Here is a 14,181-nt window from a genome sequence, read left to right as displayed (position 1 = left end):
TCACATGCTCGTGTTATGGTACACGGCCTACCACACGGGTGACCACACTCCTGTGTAGCGTAGACAGTGGGGTTTTTTACTTTCGTTGGAACCTTATTTTCTGCATTTTTGGGTACACACCTAGTATCATTTTGATGTGAAACCACTCTCGAGCCGTCAAGAACCTAAAATCATTTATTAAGACACTAATTAGTCATTTAGAACCAAATTAAGATCGAACCCGAATCAAGCTATTCATTCGAAAAGCCACCAAATGTAATTTCAATCGAACCACGATAAATTCCAAGAACTAAGTCACTAACAAACGACTTAAGCACTGAATCTTCCCCTAATCAGCATTAACAACATCCATCAATAAAGGATTAACAATCGAAAACACAATTACTCTACCCAACTTACTGGTAACACCCGAAAAGCACGAAACTAGAGAGGCGCTAAAATTTGGTAACAAATAGGAAGACAAAAGGAAAAGAATCAAAACAACAAAAAGAAAAGAGGAGAAATGACAAGAATAGGAAGAAGAATGCACATTAGAAACTTGGAAATTTTGGGAGGAGAAAGGAAAATTTGCAAAAATGAAAGAAATCAGATAATTATCAAGAATCTCAAAAATTCCTTTCTACTAACCCCACTAACAACCACTACACAGAAACTCAACTCCACCAAAACACTTGCCATAGTCGAACCAAAATAAATACCCCTGCTTGCGCAGGTATTCGAACATAAGATCTTTAGCAAAATAACACTTAACTTAACCACCAAACCTGTAGGCCCATTCTGACATGATTCTACCAATAATTAAATATAAGCCCACTCCCCAAACACAAGGTTTAGGTCAAAAAAATATCAAAATTTGCCAAAGTTAGGGCTTGGACTTGAGACCTCTCAGACACTCCCAGAACACTTATCCACTAAAGCAGATACACAGTTGTGTCACATTTTCACAAAAGCAGAAACAAAAATTTTGAGGCATTACATTGTTGCTATTGAAGATGCTTTGTGGAACTCATATATAAATGTAAGAATTATTTCCTGTCTTTATTATGTTGTTTTGAGCAAACTTATATCTAATATGGATTCCTAATTTTATAGAGTCATAAAGAAGTTGGTCAATTTAGACATCGCAGCTTCCCTTACTATGACCAACTTGCAACCATCTACGCAAAAGATGGAGCCACTAGGAATGCTCAAACAGCTGCTGATATTATTGAAGAAATATATGTCGATGATGTAGCTACTGCAAATACTCATTAAGAAAGAAACGATTATCATAGATGCGAGGCTGATGTTTCTTTGAATGAGATGGATCTCTCAGCTACACAACCACAGCCATCTAGAAACTATGATGATTCCACATTTTCAAAGAAGAAAAAATGATTTTTGATGCAAGTGAACAAATTTCTTCTACTTTATTTACTGATGCTGCCACATTATTGGGGAAAAACATACGGACTATTGACTTTGAAATAAGTAGGAGCATTGCCTCCGAAGTGCTAATTCAACAAAAGTCAGAAATGGTCATTCAAGAAGGTGCTCTAAAATTATATCCGACCTTATGAAAAGTAGAATGATTAATTGAGGATGAATGCTATAGTGTGTTGAGCAGAATTCCAAACCATCCAACCAAATGCTCATTTTCTTTAGTCTACCTTCTTCTATACGATTGGAATGGGTGAGAAGATTGTGTTGCTGATATTTTGGTAATTTTTTGTATATGTAACATTTAGATGGTATAATGACATGATAGAATGCCACATACTATTGTAACTTTTTGACGTTGTAAAATTTAACATATAGATTGTGACATATAAACTAATGACATCATGTAACTTTTTGTTAATGTATGAACATTTATGTTTTTATGTAAAATATAATTCTCAAACTATTTATTACTTCTAATTTTTTGCTTTTTAGCTTAGAAGATAATTGAATTATTTGTTTCATTAATAATATTTTAGTACCTTAAATATGTATAACAGTTTAAAAATAATAAATTAAGGTATATATTATTTTTATAATATTATATATTATGATTTTTTATTAATTCATATTTTAATAATACTTATATTAAAATTGTTATTAAATTATATATTATTTCATTAAATTGTATTTAATAATAATTATGTTAAAATATGATTAAATTATTTATTATTATTTTTATTAAAATATATTTAATAATAATCTTGTTAAAATTTAATAACAATAACAATAACAATAATCATCTACCTAAAAAATTTCTACTAAGGGTAATTTGATCATTTAAGCCTTTTTCTTTATGTTATTACAACATCTATTCCATTCAATTAAATATAAAAATACTATTACAATTCTATTTCATTCCATTGAATCAAACAATTGAATTACTAATTACAATTCTTATTTATTACAGTCCTATTCTATTTACCCTAATCAAACCAAACTTAATGTAAGGAAATAATAGACTTCAAATTGATATTTATTGGACTTGAATAGTGGACATGGGCCATGAGCCCATTTGTGAATATTTTTAAATGATTTAACACCCATTAACCATTCATTTTTTTCTTCCATCACCGGTTGGCCGGAAGTGTGGAGAACTTTCTCCAGTTCTCTCCATTTTCTTTCAATCTCTACACACTTTCTTCAAAATTTTTACCATGTTTCATTCTTTCCTGGTAAAATCTACTCACCAAAACTTTTGTTGAGCTATTCCATCTATCACCTTCATCATCAATGAAGTGGGGGTTTAAACTCTAGTGTTTGGTATTGTAGGAGGAGTGAGAAAGGAGATGAATAAGGTAAGAATGTATGGTTAATGGTTATCTAAAGTTTATGTTCTGACTGAAATTTTGTTACTCATTAAAGATAAGAATGAATAAGCAATAATTGATCTCTATCAATAAAATTTTAAAAAAATTATTTTAAAAATTTAAAATATTCTTAAAATTCAAAATATTTATAAAAATTTTTAAATTTATATTTTTAAAAAGTTATAAAATTCTAAAAAAAATCTAAAAATCATATAAGGAAATTTTAAATTTTAAATTTTTTTAACATAATAATTTTAAAACTTAATTAAATTAATTAATGAATTAAATTTATTATATTAAAATATTTTATTTTATTATTATATGTTTTCATATAGAATTAATTATATTGTAACAATTTAATTCGATTCAATTAGACTAAAATTTTATTTGACTCAATTTAATTTAAAAAAAACTAAAAAAAATATTTTCAAAATTTTTTTAATTATATTCTATGGAGCATTGAACTTTTTAACCCTGAATGTCTCGAGGTCAACAATTCTACAGTGACTTCCTCTGTATCATCTTCCTATCATTTTCTTTGTCATTTAGTGGAGTTTACTTTTTTCTACATACCACAATTTCTTGGTCTTAGAAAAAGAAAAGCAAAGCAATTAAAAATATGAAATTATTTCATTCATAGTTATTAGGTTAAGATTTTAACAAATATATTATAAAATATAGTAAAAATATATATAAATTAATGTTACATTTGTTAGGCCATTAATATATTTATGAAAATTTAAAAATTTTACTAATGATAATGATGTTTAAAAAATTTGAAGGAATTAACTTTGGGTGTTATTTTTCTTTCAAGCAAATATAGGATTTGACACCAATAATTAACATCTGCTCAAACTTGGAGGTATTGCTACCTAAAAAGGTATTGCTACCTAAAACTTGTTATTATGTTTATTACCTTTATGACTTTTAAATTATGAAGCGAACTCTTGCTTCTGTGGAATAATTCGGATATTACTATTTCTGCTGGGATTCTCCTTATTGATGCGAAGACGATGGGTATTCCTACTCCAAATCTGACTTCATTTGTGGTTCAACTCAAATATTTTTTTCCCTTCATGTAATTCATAATATATCTTTAAGAAATGATGAGCGTGTAATTTTAAAAGTTACAATAGTAAAATTCCTCATTTTCTTTATTTATTTACCTTTTGGGTAAAATTATAGTAGCCATTTTTAATTTTCATAAACGGTTGTAAAATGGCATACAGGAAGAGATTAAGAAGAACAAGAAAGGGAATAGTTTAGAAGAGATACATAAACTAAACGCTCAGAACATGTTATTCTCATAATTTTCTTACATCATGAAGAACCAAAAATTTGTGTGATGGAAGAGGTTTTAGGACAAACCATGTTCCAGGGCAACATCATCCACCTTAACCGAAGTCGAGTTAGGGTGACCCAGTCGCATACCGAAAAGCATCTGACGAAGTTCAGAGGCTTCCTCTTTGAGCTGAGTATTCTCTTGAAGGACCTTGTCATGGCTTTCCGAGACATGATTCAGCTTATCTATCAGCTGGTGGTTCTCATTCCTGAGCCAAACTACCTGTGCCCAAAGCTCATCGAGGTGCCTTTGTTTACGCATACGTGACCTACGTGCGGACTCTCGATTCGATATCATCCTCCTTTGCTTCCTCTCGATGATGAGGCTTAATTGTTGCTCATCGGCTTCGTCCGAAGTCGAATTGCTGCTGATACAGGACGAGTGGGGACTGATGTCTTGAATTTGAGGAGGGATATAGAAATTATACAGGGGGTTCAAGAACTGGTTCGAGTCGAGTGCAGGCTTGTTGCTCTGATTCATGCTGAAATGGGGTGAATATGGGGATGGATTGGAAGGAACTAGGTATTGGATGCCTGAAACCTCACTAGGCTGCATGGTGATAAGGGACTATAAATCTTGGAAGATGACAATAAGGCAAAGTATTTTAAGCTCTTGTTGAAAGGGGATATGAAGGTTGAGGAGAGGAGGTTCTTATAGATTAACAAAAGCTTGTGCTGCTCTCAATCTTGGCAAATACGATAAGACCCTTAGGCCTATTGCATATCATGCAAATCATGTATTTTTATTTTAATAACACAACTTTTTTTTTTCTTTCACATTATATATGATACATGTTTTGTATATTGATGAGTGCATATATAGGAGAGTCCAACTATATATAAAATTGTGGAATTATAGATAAGGTACATATAGGGGATGTTCATTGACATGCATGATTGCACGCGCACATACATGAAACAGGGGATGCAATTTGGGTTGTGGATAATCATTTTCTGATCGAATTATGCTTACATCATAGAGAGAGATTGTGTTGTGGGGAGTATAATTATTTTATTGGGGGAAAAGCTTTTAGCTAAAGCAACCAAAATGATAAAAGAAATGCATAAAAAAATATGGGCATTCGAGAAAGTTAATATCTTTTAAAGTGGGAGATGTTCGAACCATTTGAGCCTTCTGACGTAAGACATGGAAGGGAGGTTCCGCAGCAAAGCCCTTTCTTTTACGACTCTTCGCTTATTTATTTTCATAATGTTTGGATATAAATGTAAAAAAGTTAATTGCATCAATACATCCTTAAATTATGAACTTTATTTATATTAGTCCTTAATAAATTACGTGGCAAGAGTTGTTTATAAATAACACAGAATGTTAAAATCGAAAATAAGGAGAGATTTTAACAAATATGGTGAGACTAGTTATAGAAGGTTGATTCCATTTCAGGTGGCAACAGCCATGGGCTGTCTACTGACAACCACAACCTGGTGGTTCTACTTTTTTTAGAGGTTTTAGATGAGATATGGAAAACACTGCAGAAAATAGGTGGGCAGGTTCAATGTGTGGTCCAAACATGATTTATTATTTAAAGAGGCCAATGATTTATTAATTGCAAACTTTTCTCTCTTTGTTATATGGATTTGGTATTTGACATATATAATATGCCCGACTTTAAGGAAAAATCCAAGACCAAGTTGAGTGCTGCGGAGACTGTTTTTAATTTATTTTGTCTTAACAAAAAGATGTTAAACAAATCATTTCTTCTTTCTAGTTTCTTCACCAAACATGATATTATTAATGGAAAATTAATAATGGTAGCCTAAACTGAAGGATTGTTCTTTGCCATCGCATATCGGGTCATTTGCACCATTTATGAAACGAGAGTTTGACCAAAAGATACATGGAGCGAATTCCTTCTAAAGGACCCCTTGGTAAAGACAATGACAAACTCATGTAGGTAAAACAAATAAATTTGAGAAATTCACTCAATTCTCTGTATCTCCTAAAGTCGACAATGTACACCAAATTAATAGAGAATTTAGTAATTCTAATGAGAATCGATCCTTCCCATCTGTATCCTTAATTCAAACTCTTATCGTATCTCCTTATCCAAAATGGTCGACTTATTTTCAAATTCTCCATTAATTGCAATTGTATAGTCTTTGAAATGATAAAGACTCTTCATGCATTACCTATACCTACATATCCCATAAGAGATAAGTTCTTCACAATCTTTCTACATGACATTTTACACTGTGATTTTCGAAGCATAATACATAAGTGATGAAAACTATAATAGCTTAATAAAAAATTGCTAACTAAAACAATGTTGTGCAAGATGTGATTACCGTTGCTAGCACAAATCAAAACATATATAATTTCTGCAACATCCTAAACCCGACCTAGATGTTATGATTAAATCTGGAAGGTTGCATTAATACGTTGAAATTTTACTTTTCAAAACGTGTCTCATTATGAAATCGAAAACTAAAGTTTTATAAAAACTCGCTACAATTTCTTATTGGGAAAATTTGTCATTCTTAAAACATTTATGTGAATTTCTTAATTGTTAACTTAAAAAACCCAACTTTATGAATATCATAACGCTAAGTCACTTGCTTATTAAAACTTGTAATTCCAAATAAAATTTTGCAACGGAAAAATCTTAATTTGTTTAATTTTGGAAACTAAGCATTTATATTTAGTTGGTAGAAACCATGAAGAAATCTCTAAGGAAATAAAAAAAACCATCACAAAACCCGAAACCAAAAATTGAATCCGAAAATTAGTTCAAAAATCAAAAGTCTAGAAAATTGAATAGTTAACTAAACAAACCATTTTATGCGAGAAAACCAACCAAAGTTTCCAGAGGCCGCCCAATCCTAATTCTGTCGATTACCTGAAATGGTAAAATGAAAACAGGTGGGCTATAAAGCTCAGTGTGTGACTAAACTCAAGTAGAAACACAAATAACATAATAAGCAGATCAAAACATCGCATAGAATTTCATTGAACTCAAATGGGCAAAATTGTACATGAATGGTTATGTCAATGCAATATATTTTCGGAAAACAAAATGCATATTTTTCAGAAAATTTCCTACCCAATTCCACTACACACCAAATTAGAGTTTTCCAGAATTCGTCCATCTAAAAACACACCAATTAAGTCATCTCAGGTTGCCTGGAAACAATGGCTTATCAATTTGTAGTTAAACTGCCAGATCAGATGTATGTAGTTAAGCCACTATATTGCAGTCAAGTTGCCATAATAGAAATATGGTTAAACCACCAGATAATGCAGATCACTAAACTGTCAGATCTTCTTCCTTACCATATTAACCCAACCCCAAACAATGTGACATGACATGCAAATACAGAATCAGAATAGTAAGCATCCTGAACATGCAATCGTATATTTATAAAAAAATCAGTAGGCATGAGGTTTCATGCTTTTTAGAACAGATATGTCAGATTCCAATAATAACAAAACAATTTAATCAGAATAGCCATGATGTCACATGCCATGTAACACCCCTAACCTGTATCTGTCGCTGGACTAGTGTTATGAGGCATTACCGGACATATCGAAACATTTTACGAACATATCACAAACAACCGTTATACATCATCATATCCTAGTCAAATATCATCACAAAGTCCTTTTCTTAGGTCTACGAGACCTTAAACATGCTTTGAGAAGAGGTCAGGACTAAACCGAGTACATACAAAATTTTCTCAAAACTTAACAATTTTTCTAAGTTACAAAGGTTACACGCCCGTGTGAACAGGCCGTATGCCTCACACAGCATTAGACAAACCCGTGTGTCTAGACTGTGGCAAAACAAGGCATACATACTGACTTGCTCCACACGGCCGAAGACATGACCGTGTGCCTTGGCCATGGTCGAAACTGACTTGGGTCACACGGCTAACCATACGCCCGTGTGCCACTCACACGGCCAGTAGACACGCCTGTGTTCTAGGCTGTGTCAAACCTGTAGGGTATACTGACTTAAAATCGAAGGGTACCCTAAGGGACACAAGGTCTTGTAACATGACACACGCCTGTGTCTCTGCCCATGTGAATAAAAATAGGCTATTTGCAAAGCCAATTAGCCACCCTAAGGGTCATCCCTACAAGCATCATCCAAAGCACAATTCAAGACCAAAATGTCAATCAAAACCATACTTAAACATGCATATTTCAATCCACAATATCACCAATAAATTTCATACTCAACTTCATATCAAAACATACCAAATTCATATACTAAAAATCATTCATTCATACCATATCATTATCAACCAATTTCCCAAATAGGCACATACCAAAAATCTTACCAAATTGACCAATTCTCTTGGCTATATATGAACACATAATATTGACAATTTTGCATAACATAATTTATACCTAAATTTCATTCATAAGCAAAACCAAAACTAAGCTATATCACATGGTTGAATATACACTTCACAAAACTTATTTAAATACTTCTATCCTATATATGCCATACTTCAATATTTACATTTTCAAAAGGTACCAAAATAGAGTTCGATAGTGTGGTGATGGTCCTCGACGATCCCCGAGCTCTCAGTAGCTTTGATATCTATAAAACAATTGAAATCACACACAAAGTAAGCTTTCAAAAGCTTAGTAAGCCATATACAAATAAACTTATCACATAACACAATTCTAAACCAATTCATTCATGTAGTTCATGGCATAACACAATCACATATCCCTATATTTCATATGGCTCATTTGTTCACAATTCACTTACAAATAACACATCTTAATTTCATATTAATTCATAGATATATCATATGTTCACAAATGTACCTATATTTACCTTTCAATCTCACACATGATATACATTTCAAATGTACCTTAATTGGTTACACTATCACATAATCTTTCGTTTCTCGGAATGCCCGTTGAACCGTACATAATCAAATAGGATACACGGATAGCTCGGAAGGCTCTACAATGCCAACGTCCCAGACTTGGTCTTACATGTAATCAACTATCAATGCCACTATCCCAGACAGGGTCTTACATGAAATCAAATACGATGCCAATGTCCTAGACATGGTCTTACACGTAAATCTCAAATCGATGACAACGTCCCAGACGTGGTCTTACATGAAATCACATATCGAAATCCTATGTCATGACATATGTATCCTTAACTATTCCTATGGTTTGTACAGGACTTTTTGAACATCGTCACCTTATCGGAACTTTATCAGATTTCTGATATTTAGCTCAATTAGCCATTGCATCACAATTAATTAAAATATAAACAATAATAATTCAATTCAAAGACATTTATTTGTATATCGACTTACCTTGTACGAGAATGAACAAAAACGAACGGCTATTCAATTGCTTTCGACTTTCCCCGATCTAATTTCGTTTTCTTTGGTTCTTGATCTATACACATTCAAATTTAACTCTTTTATTCAACCAATCATTCAATTCAATCCATATACACATATTTAGGGCATTTTAAAAATTATCCCTTATATTTTCACATTTTTACATTTTTGTCCTTAATCACAAAATTCACAAAATATACCAAATTTCTATATACACACGCTTAGTCAAATTTTCTCTTAACTCATATAAGCCCATATATTTAATTTATTTCACATTTTAGTCCCTTAAAATATCATTTTCAAAATTTAACCCAAATTACTCAAATTCATCAAAAATCCCAATACAAAACATATTTATCTATCATCAAGCTTCAATATTTCATCAATTAACATTACAAAGCTCACAAAATCAATAATGGCATAACTCAAAATCATCATCAAATTCTGAAATTGATGCATGGGCTTAGTAGAACACAAAACAACAATCACAAAAATATAGAAATCATAAAAAATGGAGTTCAAAACATACCTTAATCACAAATTCTCTTAACCGAGCCCTAGAACTCTTTTTCTTTTGATATATTCGGCCAACAATGTGATAATGAAGCTAAAATTTGATTTTGTTTTGTTAAATATAACATTAATAACCAAATACCAATTTTGCCCTTAATAAAAACATTAATAAAACATTTTGGCCAATTATGTCAAATTCCACTAATCATGGTCTAATTACAAAAAAAGGACTTCACATTTAAAAATCCATAGCAAATAGACACTTTTAACAATTAGCTAGCCACTTTTATATTTTACGCGATTAAGTTCTTTTTCTAAATTAAGCACACAAATGATCAAATTTTTATACGAAACTTTCACACCATTAATTCACATATTATAAGCACGAAAAATAATATTAAAATATTTTTCTGACTTGGATTTTGTTGTCCCAAAACCACTATTCCGACTAAAGTCTAAACTGGGCTGTTATAACTGTCCCCCCTTAGGGATTTTCGTCCCCGAAAATCTTACCAGCGAATAGGTTCAAATTTTGCTCTCTCATAGCATTTTTAGGCTCCCACGTAGCCTCTTCAACTCCGTGCCGATGCCATAACACTTTTACTAATGAAATTTTCTTATTTCTCAATTCTTTAACCTCGCGAGCCAAGATACGGATCAATTCTTCTTCATAGGTCATATCAAACTGAATCTCTATTTCTGACGGAGAAATTACATACGAGGGATCAGATCGGTATCGTTGAAGCATCGATACGTGAAACACATTATGTATCTTTTCTAGTTCAGGTGGTAATAATAATCTATATGCAACCGGCCCGATGCGCTTGATAATCTCATACGACCCGATGAACCTCTGACTCAATTTTCCTTTTTTGCCGAATCAGATTACTTTCTTCCATGGAGATACTTTCAGAAACAATTTTTCGCTGATCTTAAATTCAATATCTTTTTGTTTCAAATCTGCATATGATTTCTAACGATCGGAAGCTGCTTTCAGACTTTCACGAATCATTTTTACTTTATGTTTAGTCTCTTTAATCATATCAACCCTTGAATATTATTTTCGCTGAGCTCAGTCCAATACAAAGGTGTTCGGCATTTCTGACCATACAATGCTTCGTAAGGTTCCATTTTAATAGTCGATTGAAAACTATTATTATAAGCGAATTCAATCAATGGCAAATACTGTGCCCGCGTACCTTCAAACTCAAGAGTGCAACATCTCAACATATCCTCGAGAATATGAATAATCCGCTCGGATTGACCATCCGTCTGCGGGTGAAAAGTAGTACTAAACTGCAATTTCGTACCGAAAGTCTCTTGCAGTTTCTTCCAAAACCTTGAAGTGAATCTCGGATCTCTATCTGACACAATAGATAATAGCACCCCTGCAATCTCACAATATCGAAAATGTATAGCTTAGCTAATATATCAAACGAGTAGTCAGATCGTACAGGAATAAAATGAGCTGATTTCATCAATCGGTCAACCACAACCCAAATCGCATCTTTCTTTCTCGGAGATAGGGGCAAACCCGAAATAAAATCCATCGTAATTTTATCCTATTTCCACTCCAGCATCATAGTCGGTTGTAACAAATCGGATGGCACATGATGTTCAGCTTTAACTTGCTGACAGATTAGACATTTCGAAACATAGTCGGAGATATCTCTTTTCATTCAGAGCACTAGTAATGCTGTTTCAAATCATTATACATTTTCGTACTTCCCAGATGAGCAAATAGACGACTGCTATGAGCTTCTTTTAAAATCATCTGAATCAACTCTGGATTTCTTGGAATACAAATTCTATTTCGAAATCTCAGACAATCATCTTTATCAATTTGATATTCAGAATTAGAGTCCAAATCACACTGAGCTCGTTTTACTATTATCTCATTATCAACTTTTTGGGCATCACAAATTTGCTGTAAAAATAACGATCTTGCTTTCAATTAAGCTAAAACCGAACCATCATCAGACAGAACTAAATAAGCATTCATCGCACGTAAAGCAAACAATGATTTTCGGCTCAAAGCATCAGCAACGACGTTGGCCTTTCCCAGATGATAGTCAATCACTAGCTCATAGTATTTTAGCAATTCTAGCCATCTCCGCTGTCTCAAGTTCAAATCTTTCTGTGTCATCAGATATTTCAAACTTTTATGATCAGAATATACATGACATTTCTCACCAAACAGATAGTGTCGCCAGGTTTTTAAAGCAAACACAATCGCGGTTAACTCAAGGCCATATGTCAGATAATTCTTTTTATACGGCTTTAACTGTCTCGAAGGGTAGGCTATAACTTTGCCTTCTTGCATCAAAACACAACCTAGACTGTTTAATGAAGTATCACTATAAATGACAAATTCTTTACCCAATTTTGGCTGTACTAACACGAGAGCTTTAGTTAATAAGGCTTTCAACTGATCAAAACATTTCTGACACTTTTTAAACCATTCGAATTTCACATCTTTCTGAAGCAATTTAGTCAACGATAATAACCAGCAAGTCCCAGAAAACTGCAAACTTCAAAAACATTTCTCGGAGGCTTTCAATCCAAAATAGTTGAAATATTGCTCGGGTCAACTCGGATACCAGATGATGACACAATATGCCCCAGACAACCAACTTCGTATAACCAAAATTCACATTTGTTGAACTTAGCAAATAACTGCTTATCACGCAGAGTTTGTAACACAATTCTCAAATGCTCAAAATGTTCATTTTCATCACGAAAATAGATTAAAATGTCATCAATGAATACTACAACAAATCTATCTAAATATGGTCTAAAAATTCTGTTCATTAGATCCATAAAAACAACAGGTGCATTCTTTAGTCCAAAAGGCATAACTAAAAACTCATAATATTTGTACTGTGTTCTGAATGCAGTTTTCAGAATGTCTGAATCTTTTACTCTCAACTGATAATAGCCCGATCTCAGATCTATCTTTGAAAACACGGTATTTTCTTTCAACTAATCAAACAAATCGTTAATTCTGGGTAGAGGATATTTGTTCTTCATCATCAGTTTATTCAACTATCAATAGTCGATGCACATTCTCATCGTGACGTCTTTCTTTTTCACAAACATAACAGGAACACCCCAAGGTAAGAAACTAGGTCGTGTAAAACCTCATCGGTCAACTCTTGCAACTGAGACTTTAATTCTTTTAACTCAGTTGGAGCCATTCTATACGGAGCTATCGAAATTGGAGTAGTTCTCGGCACTAATTCAATGTCAAATTCAACTTCTCGAATCGGAGGTAATCCTGGAAGTTCTTTAGGAAATACATTAGGGAATTCACAAACAACAGGCACTGATTCATTCTCTTTTCTGTCACTTACGAATCAATCACATAGGCAAAGTAGGCTTCACAACCCTTTTTCACATATTTCTGAGCCATTATCAAAGAAATTACTGATCGCTGAATTATCTCATTATTCTGACATCTCAGATGAATAGTCTTTCGTTTGAAATTCACAATCGCATCATGCAAAGTTAGCCAATCCATACCCAGAATTATATCAAATTTGTCAAATGGTAACAACATCAGATCAGCTGGAAAATAGAAATCTCGAATCATCAACGGACAGTTCTTGCACACTTTATCAACCAAGACACATCTGCCTAAGGGCTTCGATACTCTAATCACAAACTCAGTAGACTCTACTGGCAAGGTCTTATTGGATACTAAAGTCTCACATATATAAGAAGGAGTAGATCCTGGATCTATCAATGCAATCACAGAAGTATCATAAAGAGTAAATGTACCAGTAATCTCATCTGGAGACGAAGCTTCCTCACGAGCTCGGATAGCATAAGCTCTGGCAGGTGCGCGAGCCTCAGATCTAATAGCTGTGTCTTTAGTCATTCTCTGACTACCACTCACATTCCTGTATTTTTGGGAAGTCTACCTCTAGATGTATTACCACTCGACCTCGAATTTTGCACAATCTCTTGCTCAACAGACTTGGGACAATCACGGATGAAATAATCTAAATATCCACATTTGAAACAAGCTCGATCATACAGTCTACAATTGCCAGGATGTCTTTTACCACAATCTCTACATTCAAGTCGATCAAATCTGACATTTCTGACACTAGCAATTGAAATAGCTGGAGTTTTAAAGCTCGAATGTGATCTTGCACGATCTTTACTTGAATGAACAATAGTAGCCTTTGAATGGCTA

General features: G+C 33.1%; 1 protein-coding gene and 1 long non-coding RNA gene across 2 annotated transcripts; one reads left to right on the top strand and one right to left on the bottom strand.

Moving 5' to 3' along the window:
* Positions 1–2,484: 2,484 nt before the first annotated feature.
* LOC121231883 (uncharacterized) lies at positions 2,485–3,946 on the top strand. The gene is made up of 2 exons (XR_005930036.1): positions 2,485–2,777; positions 3,604–3,946. It is a non-coding gene; the product is annotated as an uncharacterized lncRNA (long non-coding RNA).
* Positions 3,947–4,065: 119 nt separating this feature from the next.
* On the bottom strand, positions 4,066–4,956 carry LOC107955294 (basic leucine zipper 43). The gene has a single exon (XM_016891029.2). It carries the CDS (start codon positions 4,684–4,686, stop codon positions 4,147–4,149), a length of 540 nt encoding a protein of 179 aa, XP_016746518.1. The 5' UTR covers positions 4,687–4,956; the 3' UTR covers positions 4,066–4,146.
* Positions 4,957–14,181: the final 9,225 nt, after the last annotated feature.

This window comes from Gossypium hirsutum, chromosome A07, assembly GCF_007990345.1.
Source record: "Gossypium hirsutum isolate 1008001.06 chromosome A07, Gossypium_hirsutum_v2.1, whole genome shotgun sequence".
Taxonomy (NCBI): Eukaryota; Viridiplantae; Streptophyta; class Magnoliopsida; order Malvales; family Malvaceae; genus Gossypium; species Gossypium hirsutum.
The sequence above is the reverse complement of the archived record's forward strand: the minus strand, read 5'-3'. Positions and strand labels throughout refer to the sequence as shown.